This window comes from Sphaerodactylus townsendi, linkage group LG04 (assembly GCF_021028975.2).
Source record: "Sphaerodactylus townsendi isolate TG3544 linkage group LG04, MPM_Stown_v2.3, whole genome shotgun sequence".
Taxonomy (NCBI): domain Eukaryota; kingdom Metazoa; phylum Chordata; class Lepidosauria; order Squamata; family Sphaerodactylidae; genus Sphaerodactylus; species Sphaerodactylus townsendi.
This window is the reverse complement of record NC_059428.1, coordinates 12,416,692-12,444,627: the sequence shown is the minus strand read 5'-3', so window position 1 is coordinate 12,444,627 and position 27,936 is coordinate 12,416,692. Positions and strand designations below refer to the sequence as shown.

At 44.5% G+C, this 27,936-nt stretch overlaps 1 protein-coding gene across 2 annotated transcripts; it reads right to left on the bottom strand.

Annotated features, from left to right (window-relative positions):
- Nucleotides 1–202: 202 nt before the first annotated feature.
- Nucleotides 203–27,936, bottom strand: PCF11 (PCF11 cleavage and polyadenylation factor subunit). 2 transcript variants are annotated; one of them, XM_048493010.1, is made up of 16 exons: nt 27,465–27,936; nt 22,696–22,821; nt 20,960–21,148; nt 20,487–20,678; nt 18,049–19,106; nt 17,228–17,414; nt 16,680–17,118; nt 13,657–15,326; nt 12,259–12,367; nt 10,639–10,758; nt 9,530–9,644; nt 8,622–8,805; nt 5,585–5,740; nt 3,903–3,995; nt 2,453–2,488; nt 203–1,315 (listed from the first exon to the last, which is right to left on the bottom strand). In XM_048493010.1, exons 1-16 carry the CDS (start codon nt 27,672–27,674, stop codon nt 1,100–1,102), a joined length of 5,100 nt encoding a protein of 1,699 aa, XP_048348967.1. In that variant the 5' UTR covers nt 27,675–27,936; the 3' UTR covers nt 203–1,099. The 2 variants fall into 2 exon arrangements, with proteins under 2 accessions (XP_048348967.1, XP_048348968.1); XM_048493011.1 differs by lacking the exon at nt 20,487–20,678.

Here is a 27,936-nt window from a genome sequence, read left to right as displayed (position 1 = left end):
TTCACCACCAATCATTTCTACAAATGAAAAAGAACCAGCTTTAGGAAGCTTGCATTCAAGCTTCCTGCACCAGTAAGGCGAGAGCGTGTGTGTGGGGGGGAGGGGGGGGGCAACAGATACATTGATATTCAGTCCCTGGTTGAGGCACGTGTTGGGTTCCCAAAAAACACACACGAAATAACCAGATTCAAACACAGGTATATATGCTTCACTCTAGTTTATTACACGAAATAAATATTAACATCTCATGGTAATCCCTTTCCCGCCTAGACCCAAGCTATAAATCAACAAAAACGTTAAACCAACGTTGCAAAAATCTTACACTTTTCTCCTCGTAAAAACTGAAAGAAAATTCCTTTGGCCGAACTAAGTTCTGATGTGTTGGCTAGAGGGAAAAGGGGAAAGTAGTAATTTAAGAAAAGTGGATTCAGAACGCAGCTCTGGGTGTAGCCCAGGGCTCTTCGTTGTAAACTTTTGGTGCGGATTCCAAGTCAAGCACAAATCACTTTTGTTATATTTGCCTCCTAGCCTTCTCTGTTAAGAATGTAGTTATGAATGCAGGTTACGAAAACACCAAGCCGCTGTTAGCAGGAACTTCCTCCGGAACGGCAATGCTCTCCTTAACTTCCCTATGAATTCAAAACAGTCTGTCTTGTCGTCTCTTCCGAGAATCCTATCGAAGGATTAGGCCTTCTGCCAAAGCCTGAATTCAGTTCCATCAAAACACCACCAAAACAGAAATACATTTTTTTTTATTGAATGGTGTGCATAAACATTACACTCCATAGATAGCAAAAATATCTTTTTATTTATAATTTACATTTCCACAAATGAAAAAAAAAAATCATACCATTTCTTCTTACATATACAGTCTAATCCTGTTGAATTGGTACGCCATCGACAGAACTTCCACACAATAGACACCTGACACTGTGCAGGCAATAAGAAATTCAAATACAAAAATGTATTTATTAACCCGATAAGCAGCTGGGGCCCTGCCCCAGGAGGACATTTTATTCATATAAAAATTCTTTTGCCTTCTAGGGTCAGCTAGAACACAGTAGCGCTTCTCTGCAATTTAAAAAAAAGTCAAATTTGTTTAAACCGACTCAACCTTTTCAGGTTCCGTTTTAATTTCGGCAAGCACCGACGAGCTCCCAGCCATACATTCGTCAAGCTTTTCCTCCGACTCCTCTTTGATTTGGGGACTGTTGCAGGAATCCGGAACCTCTTGCTTGACAATATTCAACATCATGTTTAGTGGGTTTTCCACGGGGGTCTTGCTAGGAGAAGGCGTCGAATCGAATGAAGAGGTCTGTAAGCAAAAAAGTAATGCCGCGTTTGGTATTTTTCATCATCTCGGAAACATTTTCATGGCAGCTTTCCCAACAAGTCCAAAGTGAAAGGCCGGTATCAAATGTTGCTTTCGCAACATGTAAATCAGTGGGGACAGTCTAAATTATACTTGCTGAACTGTTAAGTCTCGTTGGCATTCCAAAAAATCCCAGCGTTCACTTTTTTAAATCCATCCATCTAACAACACTTTCCAGCCTCTGCCTTCATCTTCGAAAAACTATCTTACAAAAGCATAAGCATTTATTGTCGTTGTGCATGCACAACGAAAATTTACAGCAGCATTCCTCGATGCACATAATTTCAGACTCATACCCCATCCTCACTTTCCCCTTCCTCCACCCATCGCTACACAGCCCCAAACACATCAACACGAAGCCCCGGAATTCAGCATCACCACAGCTCTAGAGTAGAAGCTGTCTCTAAGCCTCTTTGTCCTAGTTTTGATAGACCTGTATCATCTGCCAGATGGTAACAGTTCAAAAAGAGAGTGTGCTGGATGAGACGGATCTCTCAGAATATTTTGGGCTTTCTTTAGGCTTCGGGAATTATAGAGTTCTTCCAAGGAGGGGAGAGGGCAGCCGATAATCCTCTGTGCAGTAGTGATCACCCTTTGGAGCGCCTTCCTATCCGCCACTGTGCAACTGGAGAACCATACACAGATGCAGTAGGTTAAGACACTCTCTATAGCACAGCGGTAAAAGGACACCAGGAGTTTTCCATTCAGTTGTTGTTTCCTTAACTGTCTAAGATAGTACAGTCTTTGCTGGGCCTTCTTAACCACCGCGGCAGTCTGTACGCCCAGGTCAAGTCCTCTTTAGTCATATCTATCTCAAACTATCTTTTAAAAAATCACCCAAATTCATTATCAAACCTCCTTCAGCAGTCGACAACAGTAGTGTCTTCGAGGTTCATAATTATACATGTTTAAGAGCAAGTTTTAGAAGGACAGCGACTGCTTTCCTTCCTCTTATATGAGTTACGTGATGTGCTAGCATTTTAACGGTTAAGACTTCAGGGCTCGTGGATTTGGTCCACACGCCCACAAGGGATGCAACAAATTAGTGCTTAAGATGCTGGACAATGAGGGTAAACTTACATTTTGATAATCTTCGTAACACGATGGATGGTAGATCTGGAGAAAGAAAAAACAAACATGGCGTCTGAATATTTTAAAAGGTACACAGGACAATGCTTCAAAGCAATTTCTACCTTTACAGAATCCCAACTGGTGCTGGAAGCTTCATTTAGCCCACTTCTGATTTCGGCCGAACTCGAGTCTTTTGGCCAGTATTTCACATGTGCTGGGCAAGACCTACTTTTAACTTATGGTGCAGAGTGGTGAACTGCAGTGTGATACTGCAGTTAAAAGAAGAAGAAGAGAAGAAGAGTTTGGATTCATATCCCCCCTTTCTCTCCTGCAGGAGACTCAAAGGGGCTTACAATCTCCTTGCCCTTCCCCCCTCACAACAAACACCCTGTGAGGTAGGTGGGGGAGCTGTAGGAGAGCTCCGAGAACTCGGCTGTGATCAGCCCAAGGTCACCCAGCTGGCGTGTGTGGGAGTGTACAGGCTAATCTGAATTCCCCAGATAAGCCTCCACAGCTCAGGCGGCAGAGCTGGGAATCAAACCCGGTTCCTCCAGATTAGATACACGAGCTCTTAACCTCCTACGCCGCTGCTGTTCTGCTTATGACCTGAGTCCGATCCCGACGCAAGTAACTGGTTCAAGTTTGATCGAGGTTTCCTCTTTCTAAGGTCAGTGAAAGGAGTACTACCCAGTTTGCTCTGGGGCTAAAGTGTAGATCAATGAGGAAGACAATGGCAGACCGTCCTGTAAACACAGTCTGCCTAGTAAACGTCAGCAAGTGACCTCACCCCATGGATCAGGAATGAACCAGTTTGTGCACAAGGAATATCTCCACCTTTAAAAATCTATTTCATTCTTATTTATTTAAAACATTTATTAGCTACCTTTCTCCCAAGGTGGCTTACAAAATAAATCAAACAATTAAAAAAACACAATAAAAACAATATGAATAAAAGGACGATTATAAAAACACACACAAAAGGTCACAGTTAAAAAACTCCAATTAGGACTGCCAGTAAATATAAACTGTCAAATTGCAGTCTTTAGCTGCCTCCTGAAGAGCAACAGCGAGGGGGCCAGGTGCATCTCCCTGGTAGGGGGCTGTCACTAAAAAGGCCTGCTTTCATGTGCCCACCAGCCAAGCTCCTTTGATTGGCGAGACAGTCCAGAGGGCCACACCCTGTGATCTTAATTCTCAGGAAGGTATGGAAGAAAGTGGATCTTCAGATATCCCGGCCCTAAGCCATGCAGGGCTTTAAATGACAAAACCAACACCTGGAATGGGGCTTGGAAGCAGACCAGTAGCAGAGGGAAAAGCTGGACTACCAGAGCTATCAGCATCTAGCCACCAAAAAGGAACGGTTTCCCTCCTCAACAAAACATCCAGGATGAGATGACTGAAACAGCAGTCGATGAAGCCCCCTCCAACCCCACCGGCACCCAAAACCAGCCCGCGTTACCTTTTCGTCTACTCTAATGGCATTTTTTAAGTGCCACTCTTCCTCTTCCTCGTCCCAATATTGCTCAAATTGCTCCTGGCAAATTTCACAGCTCTGGGGGGAAAAAAGCACACCGGAAAAGCAAGTTAATGACCCTTTCGACATTTCCCTGCTCGGGGGAGAAGCCGTGCTTAGTCAGACCAAGAAATGGGCAAATACGCTCTGTAATTAAAGTGGTTGAGTAACTGAGGAGGTAGTTCTCAGCCGCACCCAACATGACTGGATGTGCGAGGTACAAGGTTCAGCTCAAAGGGCATCAGACATTAGCTTTTCAATCCGTGCCCAGCAGTTCATGCTAAGAGGAGTTCAGGACGACAGCAAGCTGCGGCTTGTCCTGCCTTCTCTTTCACTCTTTCAACAACCAAGTGAGGTAGAATCAGGTGAGAGAAACGGACTCCCAGGTCACCTAGGAGACTTCATAGAAATTTCAGAAGAGGCCACCAAAATCCTGAATACAGCCTTCGTTCAATTTTAAATTGCAAATACAAATCTATCCCTCACAGGCTGGTACTGCCACTAATATACAACACACACGGACTAGAAGAGGAGGGCAACCAAAATGGTAAAAGGTCTGGAATCCATGCCCTACGAGGAGAGACTTAGGGAGCTGGGGATGTTTCGTTTGGTGAAGAGAAGGTTAAGAGGTGACATGATAGCCACGTGTAGATATCTGAAGGGATGCCATGGTGGTGAGGGAGAAAGCTTGTTTTCTGTTGCTCCAGAGACTAGGACCAGGAGTAATGGGTTCAAGGTGAAGGAAAAGAGATTCCACCTACATCAGGAAAAACTTCCTGACAGTCGGGGATGTTCAACAGTGGAATGCACTACCTCAGAGAGTGGTGGAGTCTCCTTCTTTGGAGGTTTTGAAAGAGAGGCTGGATGGCCATCGGTCAGGAGTGTTTTGATTGTGTGTTCCTGCATTGCAAGCGGTTGGACGATGGACCTTGGGGTCTCTTCCAACTTTGTGGTTCTATGATTTATACTCTGCCTCCTTTCTCTCCTGCAAGGAGACTCAGTGCATCTTACAAATTCCTTTCCCTTCCTCTCCCCACAACAGACCCCTTGTGAGGCAGGTGGGGCTGAGCGAGTCTTGAGCGAACTGTGACTAGCCCAAGGTCACCCAGCAGGAATGTAGGAGCAGGGAAAAAAATCTAGTTCACCAGATAAGAGTCTGCCACTCATGAAGGTGCGCTGAGAATCAAACTTGGTTCTGCAGATTAGAGTCTACCGGCTCTTAACCACTACGCCACACTGCCAACAAGCAATACTGCTTAGGTTTTTATTAAGAAACTTTAATGCCTTGTGACTATGCTCTTAATTACTGCAAGTGTGGCATTTCTGAATATATTTCATTTCTCACTGAAGACAGGGCAAACAGTATTCATGCCAACATTAAATTCTTTTTCAGATTTCCTTAAATCTGTATGGTGAGATTCAGTTAGCTGACAAAAATGTACTTTTACTTATAATTGCTGTTGTACAAAAAGCAAAGTCGTGTGATCAAGACAGTTCGTACACCATCACCACCCTACACACACATACAACCAATGTACAATATCACTTAGCTATGGGAAAATAGAACTAAGAACCTAGAGAATTCGGAACAGCTCCTCTCCCCAAATAAGTCGCCCGGTCTCTTTTACCTCATCTACTCCAGCAGGCCCTGCAGGAACACTCTGAAACTCTTTCTCCTTAGCAGCTTCTTGTGTTTTTAACACAACTTCTTCATGTACTTTTTCAAAGAACTGGCTCTTTGCACGCTCCTCTAGATCAGCTATTTCTTCAAACTCTATCCAGTCCTGAAGAAAAATATGTAGAGACCTTAGTTCTGATTTCACAATACATCTCTGACCTAACTTTGACACAACTTGAACCATGAACATTAACTTGCTACTTTTTCCATGGGTATAACCAACTCCCTGTAAGCTTTGTTCAAAAAGAAATGAGCTTTATTAATCCAGTGTAGAGCTGACTAAATCCCAAAGTAAAAGCATGGACATTTAAAAGAAGGAGGGGTTGAGATACAGCATGCCACCAGACGATGCTTATTCCAATTGAACAAGGACACATGGCCAATTATTTACATTGGATCACCAACCCTAAATTAAGAAGAGCCTTAACACTGGCCAGATTCAATCTAATGCCTTCTATGCTGCTCTATGGCAGATATCAACAAATTGATAAACAGAGGAGGCTATGTTCATGCAATATGGGTCAGGTGGAGACACTCGATCATACCCTCTTTCATTGTGTAAGGTTTGCAAAAATCAGAATGTCGCAATCTGCACTTATTCCATTTCTGTATAACAATCTAACCGATGCTCTTAAGATACCTATGCTTTTGAACAACATGGATCCCACAGTGTGCGAGAATGTAGCAAAATTTCTGCTAAAAATAATAGACGTAAGTCTAGATGAATACCAATCAATGTCTATGTATTATGACCACATATAGCCAGCAGTAATTTTTCTAGCTTCTGTCAGTATCCGATGACGTTTAAGTGAGTCAACTTAGCTGAAGGAATGTCCTATAGTTACAGAAGGACCATGTATATATTTTAGTACCAGTGTCTATAACTGTGAGCAATAATGGGCAAATTTTGTATGCTTATTTTGTATGTTTATTTTATGCCAATAAAGGCTTGTTACAAATTACAGCATGCCACCAACAGCCAAGACAAAATAATCTAGCCTTTGAGTATTTCCCTTGGGCAGCAAAGATGGCAGAAAGATTTCTTAATACTAATTTTGTCATTTTCCGCCTATGTGCTGAAATTCAACTTTCCTTTCAATGCATCTGGGAATAAAAAGGACCTTAACACTATTAAGAGTATACAATGGCATTCACAAACATCATGAAGTTGAAAATACAACCACATGGTGGCAACTCCATTAAAGATGAGGGACAGGTAGAAGATTGAGTTTGTATGGGATTGGAAGCCAGGGTTTAATCAAGTTTTTTTCTGTGTCACTGGATGAAATTGACTCCACCTTTGTTAGGAATCAGCCATAACCATTTGAAACCTTGCTCTCTCGAGGGGAAAAAAAAGAGGCACTCGTCCTACAACACTAATCTTAATCCTTAATATTTAGGGTTGGTCCAGATGGCCACGTAATGCGACATTTTCTTAGGAAATAATTTATTCCTAGCAAGCTTGTTGTCAATAAATCCGGCAACAAGCCAGAAAGGGAGAAGCGGCAAGCAACAGGCACTTTAAATTATCAGGTTTAGAATACACCCATAGTCGTCTGTTCACACAAAGGCTATTTACAATCAAGGTGCACCCACGAGGCGGCAACATGTGGATGTTCAGTTCAACCTTTAAGGGTGAACGCATTTCGGAACATTCCATTGAGCCATAACCAACTCATGGCAACCCCATCCATGGGATGAGTTCAGGGTTAGGGGTGCCATTGCCTTCCTCCGCATAGCAACCCCAGCCTTCTTTGGCTGTTTCCCATCCAAGTGGAGGTTTTAAAGCAGAGGCAAGATGGCCATCTGACAGTAATGCTGATTCTGTGAATTTGGGTGGGGAGGGGCAGGAAAAGGCAGGTCAGTGCTCAGTTCTCCTGGCCCTTTCTTTCACACCCAAGGTAATGCCAATTGCTACTTTGAGGTTTGGAAGCAATTTTCCTCCAAGCCAGATTAGAAGAAGAAGAAGAGTTTGGATTCGTACCGCACCTTTTTCTCCTGTAAGGAGACTCAAGGTGGCCAACAAGCTCCTTTCCCTTCTTCTCCCCACAACAGACACCTTGTGATATAGGTGGGGCTGAGAGAGTTCTGAGAAAACTGTGACTAGCCCAAAATCACACAGCAGGAATGTAGGAGTGCAGAAACACATCTGGCTCACTAGATAGGCCTCTGCCACTCAGGTGGAGGAGTGGGGAATCAAACCCAGTTCTCCAGATTAGAATCCACCTGTTCTTAACCACCACACCATGCTTAGCCAGGGATCCTAAAGGAGGGTTTTTTAAAAACATCTTCTGGGCATGGAGCAGAGGTCACTGGGGGCGTGGCAGTGGTAATTTCCTGCATTGTGCAGGGGATTGGGCTAGATTACCCTGGAGGTCCCTTCCAACTCTATGATTCTAGGTGGCACCCTGCTTGGCCCCCAAATCCTGATCTGTTCAAACTTAGCTTATCAGACTGCTATTAATATTTACTTGTGCTTTCATCTCGTATTAGGATTTCAAGCCTGTTAAGCTCACACATTTGTGTTTTGGCTCTTAGCCACAGCACAATAAATACTTTTAGAGCAACAGGGTGAGGCAGCTTCAACCACGCCATGACCTGCTGTAACCATCAGAGGGCAGTACTGTGTTAATGAAGTGCTGAAAGGACAAAGCAACTCCCAGACTGGTTTAGGAAGGCAGGATTTGGCCCAGGAAGTAATTATATTTTCAGTCAATGAGGGAGAAATCAGCAACAATCTGAAAAGGAGATTACAGGCAAAAAAATTGCTAGTGATTTGAGGGCATTCCTACAGTTGTTACTACAAATCTATCACAAATCTGATTAACTTTCAGAATTTTCAGCCGAGTTAAGCTTTGAAGGCATATGGAAAGTTATGCTAGAAGTGCAAACTACCTTCCCATTTTATAAACATTTACTGTCATCCATCACAACGCCCTGAAATTCATTCTCTATGCCCAGCCCCCACTGCTAGAGCCAGCCCTTACCGTCAAACTGTAGTACCATCTTCTGTGAGTGACTTTCCTGCTGACGTCTTTTTCTGTGCGGTTCTGGCGATAGTGCCAGTCCAAGTGGTCCGCGTACACATCTGTCTGCGATGTCGTGAACCTCATGCCGCAAGAGTAACACTGAATGCCGGTGTACAGCCGGTTGATAACGCTGTCGTGACGCCTGTAAGCAAGTCAGAAACTTCTTAGCAGCTGGCTAGTGTGGCTTGCTTTTAGGAAACCGGGGTGGGGGTGGGGGAGGGACTTCAAAAATATCAGGCAGCATAAACAAAAAAAAATACAAGACAAAGCTTGTTTTCACATTGGAAAGTATACAGCCATGTTTAGATATTTGAAGGGATGTCATCTTGGTGAGGGAGCTGCTCCAGAGACCAGGAGTAATGGGTCCAAGGTGAAGGAAAAGAGATTCTACCTAAACATCAGGGAAAACTTCCTGACAGTAAGGGCTGTTTGACAGTGGAATGCACTACCTCAGAGTGTGGTGGAGTCACCGTCTTTGGCTGGATAGCCATTTATCAGGAGTGCTTTGATTGTGTCTTCCTGCATTGCAGGGGGTTGGACTTGATGGCCCTTGGGGTCTCTTCCAACTCTCAGATTCTATGATTCTAAGTATCTAAAAAGAGACCAGTGAGTTTCTCAATGGCATAATTCACTCATGAATGCTCTGTAGGAACAGAGGCACCGCAGCAAAGAAATGTATATAAGCCATGGCCAAGTAGTGGGGATCCAGCAGCAGCTCCCTGTCCTTATGAAGATCCTTGCCACACTTTGAATCTAGATCTAAGAAGTCCATTTTAGCCCTGTCCCATGGCAACATAGAATTCAATAGAATATCCTACTTCACAAGCTACATTAGTATTTGAATCCTTATCAACTGATTTACGTACTGTTTCAGTTCCTCTATTACAAAATTAGTGAGGTCTGGGACTTCCTGATCTTCACTCTGGTCCTGGTCCTCTTCGTCTTCCTCCAGAGTTGGCTGGGTGGAAACTTCACTGGGTTCTAAAAAAAAAAAGATGTTGCCTGTGTTAAGAAGGCACATATGCTTCTAGAACTGTGATACTGTAAAACAGGCATATCTAGGATATAATGCTACATTTCTGATCTAGCAATTTTTGTAAGAAAGGTCAGGATGACTTTTCTTTCTTTTCTTTTGAAAAACCACACTTATCACAAACAGGCATTTTAAAGAATCCTTTTAAAACCTCTAGTCCACGTATTTTATTTATCTTCCACCTTCCACACCCAATGGGGAGTCAGAGCTTTCCAACATTGGGGTGCTGTGTGGTTTCCGGGCTGTATGGCGTGTTCTAGTTCCAGGTGGAGGCTCCTCCATTGAGCCACCGCTCCCCCACCCCCTGCTCAGGCGGCTTCAGTGGACATGGAAGCTGCTACTGGAGCACACACAGAAGACACCAACGACTCAGGCAGGCAGGCGCTCTCCAGAGCCTTGGGCAGAGAAGCATCTTCAGAGGATCTGAAGATATCAGCCACAGATGCAAGCGAAACGTCAGGAGAGAATGCTGCTAGAACACGGCCATACAGCCCGGAAACCACACAGCATCCCAGTGATTCCGTCCGCGAAAGCCTTCGACAATACTTTCCAACATTTTCCCTTTCTCCATTTTATTCTCACCACAACCCTGAATGGTAGGCTAAGCGTAGAATGTGTAACTGGTCCAAGGTCACCCACTGACTTCGTGGCACAGTGAAAATGAGACCCAGATCCTAACTCCAACCATTCTACCATTTGCCTCTTGGGTTGAAAAAAAGCAAATGATATACAAGATGCTTCCGGTTTTGCTGCATACATAGATAAGGCAAGGATCTTGTCCACAATTTTCCAGCTTCTGCCCAGCAAAAAAGAAAGCCATTTTTTTTACTGCAAATTTTAAACAGTGCCCTCAACTATAAATCATATAAGACATCCTATCATCAAAGTTTAATATCGCTGAGGGTTCGGCACAAATGCTTCAAGGGTGAAAACTATACTTACGGGAGGAAGTTGCATCAGGTTGTAAAACTTTAAGGATTCCTGTTGAAAGCAGCTTTGAGTACAACTCGTTTACATCAAGCTGTCCAAGATGATTATCAGCGTAGGAAAGTGGGGCGTTTCCTAGAAAGTTATAAACATTTCCAACCCATACTTAGTACCTTCTCCCGGAAAGTGCAATGCAATATCCTTCCATGTCAACAACAGTAAAGGCTTAAACAATCATACGGCTAGCCCTCAGACCTTCCCCCCCCCCCACACACCATTTTTTAAAAGTCACTCACTTCTATCCCCTTTCCACATGTATGCTCTTTCCTAAGTCAAGCAAATGATAAAACAGCCCGTGGATTTTAATGGCAAAGATGAACATGACCAATTCCAGGGGAAAATTAACTTTCTCGCTGGGCACATGCTAGCCCAGGGGTGTCCAACTCTGGCGCCCCAGATGTTCATGGACTACAATGAACATCAGCCCCTGCCAGCATGGCCAATTGGGAATCGTAGTCCATGAACATCTGGGGCGCCAGAGTTGGACACCCCTGGGCTAGCCTTTATGATCACCTTTTCAATGCCCAATGGTCAGGAACTTACTCATAGGAATGTTCCAAAAAGCTTCCTGCCTGGTTCAGTAAATACAAAATTTCCCAGTGCCAGAGGAATGCAACACATCCGATCATCACAAAGCCGAAGGATTTGGGACAAGAACTGACAAACCAATGCAGCCCGCCCCCGCCATAAGATACCTGCTAAATCTTCCTTTGACCCCATCTGGTCCTCCTGGCATGAACTGCCAACTTCCATTCTCCATTACTTTCTCTGACCTTTACACTCTAAGGACTCTGTCAGATGCCACTAATTCCAGCACCAAAAACTCACTCTTTTTGTCCCCACCCCCAATTCAACAATCCCCCCTTCCCCACCCCGTGACCATTTCTTCTCCCATCTCTCCACAACTGCAGTCCTGTTTATCCCACTTCTACATTACCAGCTCCCACAAACAGGTCCCCCGTCCCAAAGGAAAGCCAGCAGTCCCGTGGCTATCAGAAGCCTCTGCCAACACACTGGCACCCACTGTCACATCATGCACAAAAGGCTGCCCACAGAGAACAGTGGCTTTAGAAAAGTGGTCCGTGGCTCTCATGTCTTACCCCCCCCCTCCCCAAAACTGCCCTGGGTGTCAAAAAGAGGATTTTAAAAAGAATTACAAGTTCAAAAACTCAACAGGTCCAATATAGAGCAATGACGAAGACTTTTGGATTAGAGCCAGGGCACTGGATATGAGATCTGAATTTCAGAGACCTCCTCCTGTCTAGCCCCAGAGCCACCTGTAAAGATGACAAGCAAACCAGCTTGGCCTAAATACTCTATTCCAGGGGTCTGCAACCTGCGGCTCTCCAGATGTTCATGAACTACAATTCCCATCAGCCCCTGCCAGCATGGCCGATTGGGAATTGTAGTTCATAAAAATCTGGAGAGCCACAGGTTGCAGACCCCTGCTCTATTCAAAAGAGCCTAAGCACAACACAGTTGTGGAGCCTGGGAGCGGAAAGTGCAAAGGTAAACAAAGGCAGGCCTCTGATGAGAAAGGTTTTCAGACGCACAACAAAAGCTCCAGTCACTTACCTGCTTGAGTCTGGACAAAGGTACCAGGATTTTGAACATGAACTGGTAAGAGTGGCTGCGCTTGACTGAAAGGTACAGGCTGAACAGCTCCAACTGGCATAACAGGCATCTGATGGAAGGGGGAAAAAATGGCTTAGAGTCCAGTTATCTTACCACTTAATTTCAAACCAACGAATAGATTTTATTTTGCAACTGACTACAATGTAGGCACAGCAGTAACAAAACCATTTACAGAAGTGTAGCGCTGTACCAGTAAAATTCCATAGAATAAAATTAAAATGCTAATATTAAAGTCAAATTAAAACAAATTGGTTTTTGGAACAAATTATATCATCCACAATTGCTAAACACCAAAATGAATTATTAAGAACATAAGCAGCAATAGCTGAATTTTCCTAATTTATGGACAAAATTACAATAAATTATTGTTTTACTTCACTCAGCCTGTGATGGAAAGACTATATCAGTTTAACTGTCCCTATCATGATTTCACGTTAAAACCAATTAGAAAGAAACCAATATATTAGTATGCACAAGATGCACTCTGTTTTGTTAAATATTTCTTCGGACACAAGAATTCTTTTATGTATTCCTTAAAATCACTAATTGGCTGGATCCTGCAGAAAAGGTTCCGGCATTATAGGAAAATATAATTTTTAGGGGAAAGGAGTCAAACCTTTATAGAAGAAGAAGCAAGCCTTTATTGGCATAGACAACAGTACAACAGTAATAAAAAACAGATTAAAAAGCATATACAATACAGGTCGAAGGAAATCTACTGGCGTTTAGTAATTTCCAGGAGAAAGTCTGCCACTATCATACAGAGAGAAGGATCAGGGTTGTCCAACAAGTAGTGTAATCTAATTAAATCGGGGAGATGGGGTAAATGTAAAGGAGTGAGATTCACATACTTGGATCTGATTTCCTTGAATCTGAGACAGTGTAGTAATTGGTGGGCCAGAGATTCAACTGAGCCATCGTTACATGGGCACAATCTTTTAGGCTTTTCTTGCTTATTAAATCTGCCATTTAACAAGGCAGAAGGCATAACATTAAACCTGGCAAGCATTATGGCTCTCCTTTAAACAGGGTTTATTAAGCAATATAGGTAGTGTGCCAAGTGGCCCCGTTCAAATGGGAGAGAAAAATACAGGGGGGAGCACGTCAAACCTTTATGTGCCTATAACGGACAAGATTTTCTGTATTTCCATAGATCTAGCTCACAAACAGAAACAAACCACTTTCATCAACTAAACACCCTGAAATCCTTTGACTCACTTTATTGCAAGAACATTTAAAATACTTTCAACCTGTAAATGTATTTCACTGCTGTCTAAGAGTACACACAAGCAGATCTGAATATTATTCAAGCAAAGTGAAATTCTACGCAACTCTTACCTGCTGCTGAACATTCCCCGCCATATTATTGAAGTTTCCAAACTGAGGTCCCTGAAGGTTCTTGTCGTCATAGTAATGTCCAGGGGCCCTGTTAAGTGCATTAGGAAAGTTCTGTGCTGTGGAAACGGGCGGCCCGCTGAAACTTGGTCCTTGAGGAGAATCAAACATTTGCTCTGGTCTTTGAAATGGCATTCCTTGTGACGGCCCACTATAAGGCTGGTTGGAAGGTTCGTTATATGGTCCACTTTGTCCATACGGCGGCGTTTCATGCCTTGAGGCGGGGAGATTTGCTACGTTCTCCATTCTCGGGCCTTGACCGAGAGGGAGATCAAATCGTGCTGCTTGTTGATGCTGAGGGTCGTCAAACCTCTGAGGTATCGGCGTATCAAATCTGGGCTGTACAGGCTGACCGGGTGGCCCGTCAAACCGAGGTGGAGTCTGCTGTGCGGGCCCCATTTCAAACCTGGGACCGGGCTGTACATGCAATCCGTCCAGTCTTCGCAAAAGTGATGGCTGGCCATCAAATCTGGAATCAAACCTGGGGCCAGTTTGGTTCATCGGCCCTTCAAATGCAAGTCCACCTCCAGATTGGACTGTGGGGCCCTCAAATCTAGGACCAATCCCTGGCTGTCCGTGTGGCCCCTCAAATCTAGGTTGGCCATGGGGCCCCTCAAATCTAAGTCCACCTGTTGGCTGACCAGGTGGGCCCAAGGGCTGACCATGGGGGGCTTCAAAGCGCAAACTACCTGCTGGCTGACCATGGGGCCCTACTGGCTGCATAAGTGGCCCTTCGAACCGTAGCCCAGCCCCAGGTTGACCATGAGGACCTACCGGTTGACTGTGGGGTGCGTCAAATCTCAGTCCAGCTCCTGGGGGACCGTGAGGTCTCACAGAATGGTCATGAGGCCCTTCAAATCTCATTCCGCTCGAAGGCTGGCCATGTGGACCCTCAAACCTCATTCCGCCTGACGGCTGACCAAGAGGGCCGTCAAACCTCATCCCACCTGACGTCTGATCAAGAGGCCCTTCAAACCTCACCCCAGAAGATGGCTGACTGTGTGGTCCCTCAAACCTCATTCCAGTAGATGGCTGGCAATGGGGCGCTTCAAACCTCAACCCGCCTGGTGGCTGACCATGAGGCCCTTCAAACCTCATGCCACCCATAGCTTGACCTGTGGGTGCCTCAAATCTTAAGCTTCCAGTTGGCTGCCCCATAGGGTTTTCAAAACGTATAGCAGACCCTGCACCGACCTGCCCTGAGGGCCCTTCAAACCTCAGGGGACCACCACCCATCTGCCCTGGTGGTCCATCGAACAGGAGAGAACCTTTTCCTCCAGACGGTCCTGGTGGGCCATCACACTGAGATGTTGGCTGCCCCATGGCCCCTTCGAACCTTAAACTGTTCTGTGCTGGTGGCCCTTCCATTCTGGAATTTGTATTAGCAGGCCCTTCAAAATGGCTCGCTTGTCCTTCTCCGCCTGCCCTTGAACTGGGATGCCTAGGAGAGCCCTCAAAATGAGACCTTTCCTCTATCAGGCCTCCAAATCTTGGCTTTCCATCGATGACCCCAAACCGTGCTCCTGAACTCTCAGTAAAATGTTTCTCTGTATCTTCGTATCTCGATCTCTTGTACTGGTCGCTAAATGGAGATCTCTGCTCTTCTCGAACACCTGGAAAAGAAAAGGCATTATTAGAGGCTAAGAAAATAAAAGTTGGGTTTCAGCGTTTTTATTTGTACCTAAAAACACTTTGTCAGCCAAAAAAAGTTACAAAGTTTAGAAATATAGATATGTACATTTATCACAGTGACTTTCAACTTCGTCTGTATTAAATGAAGGTAAGGATATCTCTTGGTTTTCAGCAGCATAAACAAAGCTGTCTTTATAAACATTACTTATAAATTGATAAACATCACATTTTTCTCTATTCGTTCTTAATTTTAAAAGTCCATTAACCTTCAAAACCAGTCATCGGCAAATCTCTTTTTCTTTTCATCTATATATTCTACCATGGGTTTCCGATCATCTAACAGCTTGTAAACTTGGCCTTTTCTGGTCATTCTAATACCTGCTCCCACCATTCTTCAATTGTTGAGATAACCAGAGTTTTCCATTTTGTGCATATATGCACTAGTCACCAATCATTGGTATGAAGAACATCTACCCATAAAATATATATTTAATGGGGAGACTGCACGTAAAGAACCACAATCGAGTAGAAGTTACAGGGGAACAGGTGACTGTAGGTTGCATTTGTGACTTCCAGAGGCATCTGGCTGGCCACCAGAGGAAACATGATGTTAGTTTAGATGGACTACTGGTATGATCTCCAGGGCTCTTTTTCCCCCGGTTCAAATATGCAGCCTGCTCCAGTTTCACGATCCTTCTTTCCTATCAAGTAGAACTCTACAATCTACGGATTGGCTATTGTGGGTTTTCTGAGCTATGTGGCCACAGTCTGGTAGTTTTTGCTCCTAATGCTTCACCAGCATCTATGGCTGGGATCTTCAGAGGTATTCAAGGCGAGATGTGCTTGAAGCACATTTCACCATGACATATCTCTGAAGATGTCAGTCATAGATGAGGGAGTAATGTTAGGCACAAAAACTACCAAACCACGGCCACATAGCCTAGAGAAACTCAACACAGCCAGTTGATTCTGACCATAAGAGCCTTCCAAAATACAAATCTATGGATTCTCCACAAATCATCAAAAGCTTTTTCGGCCAAAATCATCTGACTGTCGTGAGTCTACCAGGCTGCGTGGCTGTGGCCTGGTAGTTTTTGCTCCTAACATTTTGCCCACATCTATAGCTGGCATCTTCAGAGGTTTGCAATGGTAAGATTTGCCTTCTGTGCCCCTGAAAGAAACACATCTTACTGTGACGTGCCTCTGAAGAGGCCAGCTATAGATGCAGGAGAAACATTAGGAGCAAAAACAACCAGACCACAGCCACACAACCTGGAAAACCCACAATAGCCAGATTCTCCATGAGTTTACCCCCCACCTCCCTTGCCTTGTACCTTTTGAAGAATTGGGTTCGTCGTGCCTTCTCCGACTATCATGGGTTGAATTATCCGAGTATGGTCTGTTGCCACTCACAGGAGAATGCCGCCTTGATCGCTCCCCAAACTGTTTGCTTTTCGTTTGCTCGCATTCCAACTCGGAAAGAAACGCGTCACTTAGGTGATAGTCTAGCATTTCGTCAGGATCCAGCATGTTGAGTCTGGGAAACGAATGCTGAACTTGCGTCCGTATTAGCTTAGCTTTGTGTTCATGATAGATTAAATCGGCATCGGACAATAGAGGCTTCTTCTTCAAAATGCCCTTTTCCGCTGAGGGGCTATCCCACACGTTACATCTGTGTTTTTCTTCCTGGTATTGGAAGAGCTGACGAATCTGGTGAACCAAACTCAGGAACTCATCTTGCGTTATTTCCCCGGACGACATGCGTTCGTTTGCCTGGGCAGGGGGGAGGGGGAAGGAACATTGTAACATTTGACAAGTTTCAGATAGGCATACGTCTGTATCTTCGTTTAAAAAAAAAACAAGGAAAAAAATAATGTACTACCTTCTTAAGCAAATCTCTCTTGTTCGCCACAGTTAATTCTTTGGGAATCTGCAAGTTAGCATCCACGCTTAATCGGTGCTGCTTTGGTGTGCGAGGTGCCGGCACACCTTTACTACTTGCCCAGGTGTCCCTGTGCCTTGGGTGAGGTGATTTACCAAGTCCCTGATGGTCTTCAGCAGGTTGAGGACTAAAATCAATAAAGGAAACGTGTTATTGTCCACACAGCTACTTCCTTACATAACAGTGTTGATTTTTAAAACAGCATTTTACTTTCTGATTGAGGTATTGGGTTGGATCCAGCCAAAAGTCTCCTCCTTACAACACTCCCTCCCCTTATATGGCTATTGGCCATGCAGAAGAAGAGTTGGATTTATATCCACCCTTTCTCTCCTACAGAAGACTCAAAGGGGCTGACAAACTCCTTTCCCTTCCCCCCGCCCCTCCACAACAAACACCCTGTGAGGTAAGTGGGGCTGAGAGAGCTCCAAAGAACTGTGACTAGCCCAAGGTCACCCAGCTGGCGTGTGTGGGAGTGCACAGGCTAATCTGAATTCCCCCGGATAAGCCTCCACAGCTCAAGCATCAGAGCAGGGAATCAAACCCGGTTTCTCCAGATTAGAATGCACCTGTTCTTAACCACTACTGTTCCCACATGAAGGCCCCACGGTTCCCAGAATAGCTCCTTTGTGTTGGTAAAAGAGTCCCTTCCTCTCTTTTTCACCAACGGAGCAGCTGACTGGATCCAACCCACTGTCTCTTCAGCAGAGCCACAGCACAGCTAGTTCTACATCCTTTGTTGGTGATCATAAATACCAGCTTACTTTTTATTTTCCTCCCAACCAGACTTCCACCGTTTGCTTGACTTGGAACCCTGCCAATTTTCCACATTTTCTTTGGGTTCTGAACTTGCTCTCGAAGAGTGCTGATTCATCCCCTCCTGCGGCCGGTCTTCGTGCATTTTCTTTGGCCTCCTCGAATCCCTCATTTCCTGTTTGAGGTTCCTCTTATTAGAGCCCCTTTCATCCCGGGACCCTTGCCCAAAATCTTCCGGGTGGGGCTGCTTGGGACCCAACTGCCGAGGTTTCAACGTTTTTGGTCCCGAAGGAGAAAGGCTTCGCAGCCTTCGCTTGGGGGATCTCCGATCTCTTCGTTTCGGAGAATGGGAAGACGGCGACCGAGATCGAGGAGAACGTGACCTCTTCCTAGTACTTGACCTTCCTTGTTTTCCCGACTCTTCCATGCTGGCATCTTGCTTTTGGACCACGCCGTTAATAATTTTACTCCTGCTGCCAACAGATCGATGTTCTTCTTTATCTTTTCTCTCTGTACTTCTTCTCTTTTCTTTGGCATCATCATCTTTACCCTCGGGCTTATCCAGAAGATGTTTTTTCAGCCGTGGGTCTCTTTTGCTCATCTCAGACGCTCTCATATTCTCGCACTCTTGGTTTCTGGTGTCTTTAGAGTGAAGAAGCTTGTTTTGCAAGGGAGATGGAGATTTCAACTTTGAATCCAACTGATCGTACTCTTTCTTCTGCATTTTGTCCCCCAGCCTGAGCTTTTCTTGTTTCGATGCGTTGTGTTTTTCGGCCTGCAGAATCTTGCTAGGCTTGTCGAGCTGACTTGCGGGATTCATTACAAAATCCTTCCTGTGACTCTGATCTTTAGCATGAGGAAGATGCTGACTCATTCGGTTCAGACGAGGATCTCGGTTGGCCATTTTGACATCGTGAAGTGGAGAGAGACGGGTTTTTTCAGGAGGCAGGCAAGCTGGGTGGAGAGGTTTAACTGGCATGTGGGGTGGCTGTGGAAGATGTGGCTTCAGAGGCGGCTGGACTGAACCCATACTGGATGTATTTTGCTGGACATTCAGAGAAACTGCCTAGAAGGTTGAGAGAATAAATAGGAAACATTTAGGACAGACATACTCCAGAAATCATCATGTTCTTGTGCAAGAAAAACATTTGACCGGCACAAGATGTCTTGTACAGTTATTCAAACAGGCATTAGCATATGAACAAATTGCTTGGGTTGTAATTCCCAAGTTCTACAAAACAGATGTTACTAAGCCATCTAACTTATTTCGGGACAAACAGCATAGTTGTTAGGATTCTTCTGCCATGCTTTCGTCTGTGAATGTCTAAAACGCTATTTCCAACACCAAATCCTGAGAGATGTGTTATATTTCCAGGGGCGATTGGTTCTCCTATGTTTTTAAGTCTTCATTGGCTAGGCTAATAACCCAAACAAATTACAACGGACTGTGCAAGCCAGACCTTGTTTAAAACTGGTAAATAGCTGGATTGAAACCATTAAACGTGGCAGATTGCAAGAACCGCTACAAACAGCACAAAGCGCAGCAACAAATGTGTTCAGTTCCTGATGAATGTAAAAACCAAGAACATTCGTACAATGCTTTCCATTTGTGGCTACTGGTGTATTAATTACATTTACCCTAGGGTATGAAGAAATTACAAGAAGTCTAATCCCAACCCATTAATTACAATTTTTGTGAACCATACCAATCATGTTTGCAGGAAGATGGGAAAAATGAACATGCTGGCAAGCAAAAGAAGGGTTGGTTTTCATAGCTCCCTTTTCTCTCCAGTAAGGAGTCTCAAGGCGACTGACAATTGCTTTCCTTTCCCCACGACAAGTACCCTGTCAGGCAGGTGGGCCGAGAAAGTTCATAGGCAACTGTGACTAGCCCATATAGGAGGTTTCTTGCAGAGCAGTGGGGAAAAAACAAGTCCAGATCGCCCCTTAGAAGTCTGCTGCTCATGTAGAGGAGTGGGGAATCAGACCCGGATCTCCGGATTAGAGTCCACTGCTCTTAAAAACTATACCACGCTGGCTGAAGCAAGCGATGCAGCTGGGATGGAAGTCTGCTACACTGGTAAAGTTTACATGGAAGGGCCAACTGTGTGAAAGATATGCTGAAGGCATCACACAAGAAACCATTAACACTCCAATCTCACTGTACTGCAGTTACCATTGACTGTTTCCACGTGCAGACTGCAATAGTTAAGTTTTTAGACCTCAAAGGTCACCTGAAATGAACGGACTGCTGCAGGACTATGAAAGATCTTGGGATAGATGCCAAAGATCCATTTCACTACCTTTGGCACTTTCCTCTGGTGTGAGGGACCTTCTACTGACACCAAGAAAAGCACTGTTAGCAGAACTTGGGATCCAACTGCTTGTCTGATTGGGGTGGAGGGAATCAATCCTGTCTACCGCAGGGCACACCTGTCCTACTTACCAGTTGTGCTTTAGTCTGCTCTAACTCCAGTTCTAATTTTTTCTGCTGAAGTTCTAACAACTGTTTTTGCTTGGCCAGTAGCTGTTGTCTTATTAGCTGCTCTTGCGTCAAGTTCTTTTGAATTTCAGGAACAATTGGAGAAGAGATAACAAGAGGGCAAGCCGTAGAACTAGGAGCAGGAGGTTCCTCAGGCTACCAAGAAAACGGCAAAGAACACGACTCTTAGGCACGAGAAACAACACGTCAATTCAAAAATGTTTTAATCACTTTGCATTTAACTAGAATGTAGAAGCTGTATAGGCCTCAGACATTTGTATGCAAGCAACTGATATTCTACTTTGGGCATTTAAGATGTTGCAGCTGCAACCTTCCAGAACTTTACCGGACACATCTGCCTTTTCTGCTAAACTCCAAGGATCTGACATACTATGAGAGCACTACTGTTTGATTACACAACAGTTACACCAACTTACCGATTTATTTAAAAACTTAGGATTCACGTGGATGCTAGAAGTATTCACATTGGGGGGCAGCGGCTTAATCGGCCAAGCAGGATCTATTGAATTCACCCGCACATCAAGGGCATAGAGCTTCTTCAAAGGGAAAATCTCATCCCACGTAGAACGCAACTTAAATAAACTTTTCCTAGTATTTTCATCCACCTGAGAACAACAGAACAATTCTATGGCTTGTCAAGTTAATAGAAAACAGTAGCTATGCTTCTTAGAACAAGTTCATAGATGCACTATCCCACAAATATAGGGCTGCTCACCAGGTATGTACTTAAGCCTTCCAAAGTCAACAGAACTGTCCCTATACAAGTGAGCAAAGGATTATGGTCTGTAAGATGTAGCCATCAATACACTAAACCTCTCATTTGGCCACTGCAAGATTATTAACAATATATTTATTATGCAGATTTATATCTCGCCTTGTGACACCTCAAGGCACTCACAAAGGAAGATTAAAATCACAATGCTGATGTAGTGTTCCTTGAAGAGATACAGACAATCCAGATCACTTAAACTGATACACATGTACCTAGGCTGCATTAACTGCAATCCCACACACATCTATGCAGTTTTCTCTGAAGGATCAGGTGCAAACTGTCCCACAAGTTTTGGATCAAAGTTCTTTTGTCTCTGCTACCTACAGAGCCGATCAGTTATGTATAGTAGGAAGATACCCATTTGTATTTTAGATCCCATTGGAGATTCATCTCAAATGCCATTTCCTGTAAGCCGCCTTGAACCAGTAGGAAAGGTGGGATTTTTTTTAATTAAACAAAATTGTAAAGAACAGGTTAGGTGGAGTTTTGATTGCTTTGATGCATGAGTGACTGACCACACGAACAGACCCTGGAAGATTCAAGTCTGCTGTTCACGGCAAAAGGTCGCTTATAGAGCACTGAAAAACTGCTCCACATAGACACTACTAGAAAGACCTTGTATTATTAACGGCTCTGATAGAAAGAGAAATATGAATAGGCCTGGGTACCAAACTGAAAAGGCTGTGTGATTTCAGAGACAAAGGGTCCATATCCGGACTGTTGAGGAGTCAGTTTAAGTAACAAACATATACAGTCTTCTGAAAGGCAGAATTCCCTTATGTGGACATTAACTAGCCAAATTGATGTAGAAATCAAAATGAATAGGGGTAGAGAACTATGCAGTTGTGCATTTAAAAATATAATGGTTAATTTAAAAAATTTAAAGACTAAAAAAACTCCATCATTCATTAAAGTCTCAGGCTCATTCCGCACATGCAGAATAATGCACTTTCAAATTGCTTTCAGTACTCTTTGAAGCTGTGCGGAATAGCAAAATCCACTTGCAAACAGTTGTGAAAGTGGTTTGAAAATGCATTATTTTGCGTGTGCGGAAGGGGCCTCAGAGTTAGCTAGCTACATTTTTTAAAAGCTACAATAAGCATTCACATCCAAGAAGCGGCATACTGTAATTAATGGTAATGTTAAAAGGACAACAATTCATTCAGTTATTTCATGCGGGTCACCCCCTTATTCTGGATCTTAAATCTTTCTCACAGCGTACATTTTTACATAAACGCTGTTCTGAGTTTATCCGTCGAACATGAACAAATGAAATAAGTTGTACTGTATTCCTTTCACTGTAGTACCCAAGAAAGCCCAAGACTGATTGCCAAGTATTTATTTACACAGGACCAAATTTGAAAGCTTGTCTATATGTACCTTTTCAAACACATTTACAAATGTTGCAACTAGGTTTTTAGGAAACGCAGAAAGATACTCTCTTCCAACATTCTTGACAATGGAGTCCATTAGGTACATAACAGGAAGTTTCTCATTAGCAGGTGCCTGAAGCAATAAGAAGAAAACTGAGACATTTAGTTACACAACATTTTGATTTCGTCTTCTAAAAAACAAAATTAAGGCATTACCAACCCCCCAAACCACCAGACCTTTACTGTGGACCAATTACAAGCTAAGTGATGATGCATATAATTCAGTTTGAACAGATGCCATTTGTTATGCTACACTGGGCAGATTGTGTAGCCTTTAAAATGAAGGGGGCATTCATGTATTTGCCACAGAAAGTAGAATTGGTCCATGGCATGACTTTAACTGCTGTGTGTATACAAGACAGCTGTTTGTACTTCTATTACTATAGCACATTTTAAACGATGCCATGCTAGTTTCTGCTGGTACCTTTAGAAGATGGAACATGAATCCATTTATTAAGTCCTGCAAAGTATTGGGCTTTCCTCAAAAGGGGGGGAAACTGAAGCTGAGATAGTGAACACCAGTCTTTGAGTGAGCCACATTTGGAATACAGTCACTCGCTGCAATCCAAACCAATGGTATGCAGGCGTCAGCAACTCAAGCCAGTTGAAGGAATCCCACTCATTTTTCAAAGCTGTGTGCAAGGTACACAACTGGATTAAAAAAAAGGATAAATCCACAGTGGAATTATTGTGTTGAACATACAGGATCAACTGGAATCAAAGACTGACAGGGAAACAGTCTTCGGAGTCTGGGCCCCCCTCAATGTCCAAGGAACAGCAGGAACCTTTTTCAAACACGAGAGGTACCAAAGTTGTGCATGTCGTCGAGATCGAACTTCCAAAGAAAATGGAAGCCTTCTTAGTTCTGGTCAAAATGAATGTTAACGTCTCATCCGTACCAGGAAGGGGCAGGAAGTTTCCAAAAAGCATCAGTGTGTAAAGATTTATTGGGAAGGATTATTATATGTTAACACAGGCTGTGTATTGACTGGCTTTTCATAGAGAAATAATCAGTATTCCCATTGACCACCCAGCAATCCTAAAAATCTAGTAGGCACATGCACTTTTACATCTGGAAGCCAATAGCGCCCGCAAACCATTGTCAAAACCCACTGTCCAGACAAATGGAGGAACTGCTCTTTATGGTCTTTAACTTCCTTCCCCACTGAATAGAGCAAATGGGTTGTGAAGAAATTCACCAAAAGTAGTCTGGCAACACAGGAATTTCAGTGTTGGCACCCCCAAACCATTCCCAAATGTGTGAAGAGGTGGGAGAAATGGAAGGGCTTCACACACAGAACATTCAAACCATATCGATATACTGCTGTTGGACATTTTCTCTGAGGGGTGAATTATTCCAAGCAAGGCTTCAACCAGATGGGCTTTCATCAGCTGGCACATTACAAAAAATTAACAAAGAAAGGCCATAACTTGATGTACAGGACATTATTAACTACCTAATATTTAGGGAGGAAAATAATTGGCTTAGATGCCAGTTGATAATATGCAAACTGTCACAGGATTCCACTTTGGTTGTTATACTAGGGACTGGGAAAGATTGAAGCACTCTTGATCACCCTATCCAAAAGTGATAGTTTTGACATTCGAGGACAGCTGTCACAGAACCACAGCGTACTCCCAAAATCTTATCCCCCAAAGATAAGCATGTGCTATTTTTCCTTTTAATTTATTAAGCAGGGTCAGTGTTCCCATAATACTCTCAGGTCTGTGGAATGTGCATGTGACACAATGATGAAGCAAGCCTATCACAGGCTCGGTTTTTAGAGATTAAGGAATCAACCCCTCCTCTCCCCTTTTAAGTAGTTAAACATTTTGACCATCACATTTCACAACCAGATCTTCAGGGTTCCCAGTATTTAATAGTCCATTTAAAGTATCTGTTAGCCAAATCCTCCGTCAGACTCAAAAAGGAAACAATGGAATTGAAGACTGTCCCCTCCAAATCAAGGTAAACCAACATCAGGCTACCCTCAGTAGTTGTGGAAAGCAGGAAGGGAATATAAACCACCAAGAAACTGAAGGCAATTAGCCACAAGATTGTCTTGCAGAGAAAACACATTTGGATTTCTTCACTGAATGCCTACAGCACTCCTTTAAATGGCATACATATGAGTGTTTAAAATGTGTGGATCCATGATTTTCCAGTTATACTTCCCCAAAAGATCTGAACCTTCCACATAACTGTTTTGTTGCAACCCCAGGACACAGAACAATTAACACTTTGGAAACAGATTCTGCACTACATCAGGTAAATAAAAAGACAAATACATATTTCATACATTTTATTTACAGTTTTTAGAATACCAGTCACACATTTCAAAATCATTTATTAAAAATGTAATCAAACCACTCTGTGTTACACTAAAAAAAACCCATCTTCAAATAACACTCTCAAGTGTTTTTTCAGAGAGCTCAAGACTTGTTCTGTTTCATCCCCACCACTAATGACAGCTAAGCAAATCCAATTAGAGGTACAGGTTTTAGATATCTTTAAATACACATCTGGGGAAACCATGTCACCACCCATGAGAAGGAAAAGTACCTGGAGAATATGCTGAAGTTAACTAACCCCTTCTATAAACAACTTTCCCCATCCCACCATTAAATTATATTATTATTTAAAATCCCAGATTAGTAAAACAAAAAAACCCAGCAACCTGGACATGTGAGGGAGAGGGAGAAGAAAAGACAAGGAACCTGTCTTTCACTGGGAAAGGAAATGAATTACCCTTTTGCTATTTTAATGAGAAAAAAGATCAAAAGCTCCTGGGCATGAAAGGTGTAATAAAATCTGACACGTGTGGCTGGTTGACATGTCAGCACACATACAGCTTGGGACTTGCCTACGCTTCCTTTTTTTGCATCATGCGCCTCTCTCGGGCGCCATGCTGGGTTCCTACAGGCTGCCGATACAGCATAGTTTCTTTTTCCCTGCATTAACTGAATGGGCTGTTCCAGCCAGTCTGCCACGCACACACATTCACCCTTCTAATCTGGCATAACTCCACCGCATCACTCAGTGGCCTCCCGTCACAAAGACCCCAGTGAATTAAACAGAGAAGGGAGGGGGAATTCTACTGTCAATACTATGTAAAAAGCTTTCTAGTACACCCTGAGACTACACTAGCTTCTTAAATTACAAGACGTAGAGCAACCCCATACACAGCCCTACGCCTCTCCTGTTGCGTGCCGCCTTCAAATCCTCTCCCCAAATCCTCGTACTTAAAATTATTAGTATAAGATTTGTGAATTTTATCAGATGCTCCAGGTAACTGAATCAGGAACCAGGACTGAGAAAAACCAGAGAGGCGAAGCAGAGCTGCTGCTGCGCAGTCACTGCCAGGCCGCCATGTTGTGTGCCTCACTTCTGCAGGCTGGAAAAAAGCCACCACAATATCTGGATAAGTGTTTGAAGAGGGAGATGGCTTCCCCCTTCAAATTTACCGGGTACGCTGCTGTGAAACATCAGCCCCACCCCAATCTCTTCACCACTTTTGTGTACCCTATGGATGAATTCATTCTGACATATTGTCATCTGCCCTTCTCATCTAAACGTCCCTGTAATTGACTGTTCTATAAACAGGGTTTTGCCCTAAAAGCCTCTTCCTGCTTCTAATCTAGCCCCTTTCCGTCCCCCCCCCTCCTGCCACCTGTTCTCCATTCTCAACAGTATCCATACTAGGAACCCCCAATCTTAAAACAGCTGGATCACATCATGACTCTGGGTCCTGAACCCCACAAAATAATCCTGCTAGCCATTACTTCCACCAGGGCTCCTAGTTTTCTCTCACAATCCTTTCCCTGATACCTTCTATGCCTCAACACCCCCCCCCTTCCCAGCTCAGCCTGAACAATCTACACTCTAACCATGCCTTTATAACCATACCTGGATTTAAAATACATATATTTAAACCTTGCTTGATATTAGGGGGTGGCGGTAGAGCTCGGGGAGAAAAACGGTTCCCCAGCTCGACAGAAGCATTTCAGGATTCCTAACATGGCGGATGTTTTACTCTCCTCAACGCGTTTAGATGGTTCGTCTTCCTAGCACGATCTTACTCTAAGGGCATCTAAGGGGTGGGGCAAAAAATATGTAACAAACAACGGCTGACAATCATATTCCTCCATTCACCCCCCACCCCCACCCCACCCAAACACCTTCGGGGTCCTGTTCCCCACAGACTTGCCTCTCCTCAACTGCCCAGGCAACAGCCATTCATCTCCTCAACACTAGCCAGCCTCCCCCCATCCTTCACCCTCAGAAAACTACAGACACCCCCAAAAGGACTCACACCCATACACACGCGCGCGCAGTACACGTGTATGACACGGGCAGCCTGCACATGAAAGCCAACGCGTGTCCAAAACGAACAGATGTGTGCCCAAAACGCGCAGGCGCAGAACGCCCGTCGTTTCAGTCACGCCAGCGGGCTTCGCAAAGGCGTGCGTGTGTATCCCCCCCGCTCGTACACGTGTCTACCTACACCACACACGCAGAGTCCCATTCTCCTCCCTGCCTGCCACTCAGGAAGCGTACGTGTGAACCCGCACTCGCACATGTGTCTGTCTGAATCTCGCTCACACGCAGAGTCCCGTTCTGCCTGCCACTAAGAAAGGGAGGGGGCCTTTTTTGGGGAGGGGTGGGGGAGGGGAGGGGGGTCTTAGAGCGTTATTCGGCGTAGAGCGTATAAAAACCTTGGCGATTTGCGCCTCGATGAGCGAGACGATGTCCTTGGCGAAGGGCACGTTCTCCTCGGCCAGGATGGTCAGCATGTTGATGTGGGGCTTGCTGTTGAAGGTCAGGTCCTCCAGCGACGACTGGTAGTCGCGGCACGCGTCCTCGCTGCCGACCCCGCCGCCGCCGCCCCCTTCGCTGCTGCTGCTGCTGCTGGAGCTGCCCGACATCCTCCCTGGAGGGGCGGCCAGGCCGCGGCCCCGCCGAGGCGACAAAGGAGAAGGCAGAGACGGCGGAGGCGACCCCCTTCCCGCTCCTCCGGGCTGACTGTCGTCGCTCCCGCCGCCGGCCTCGCCTAAACCATCGTCTGCGCCGCCGCCGCCGCTCGTCTCCTCACAAACGCACGCACAAAATGGCGCCTCCGTCTCCTTCGTCTTCTTCCTCCGGCTCCGGCCGTTGCGTCACGTGACATTGTTCTGAGGAGACGGGGAA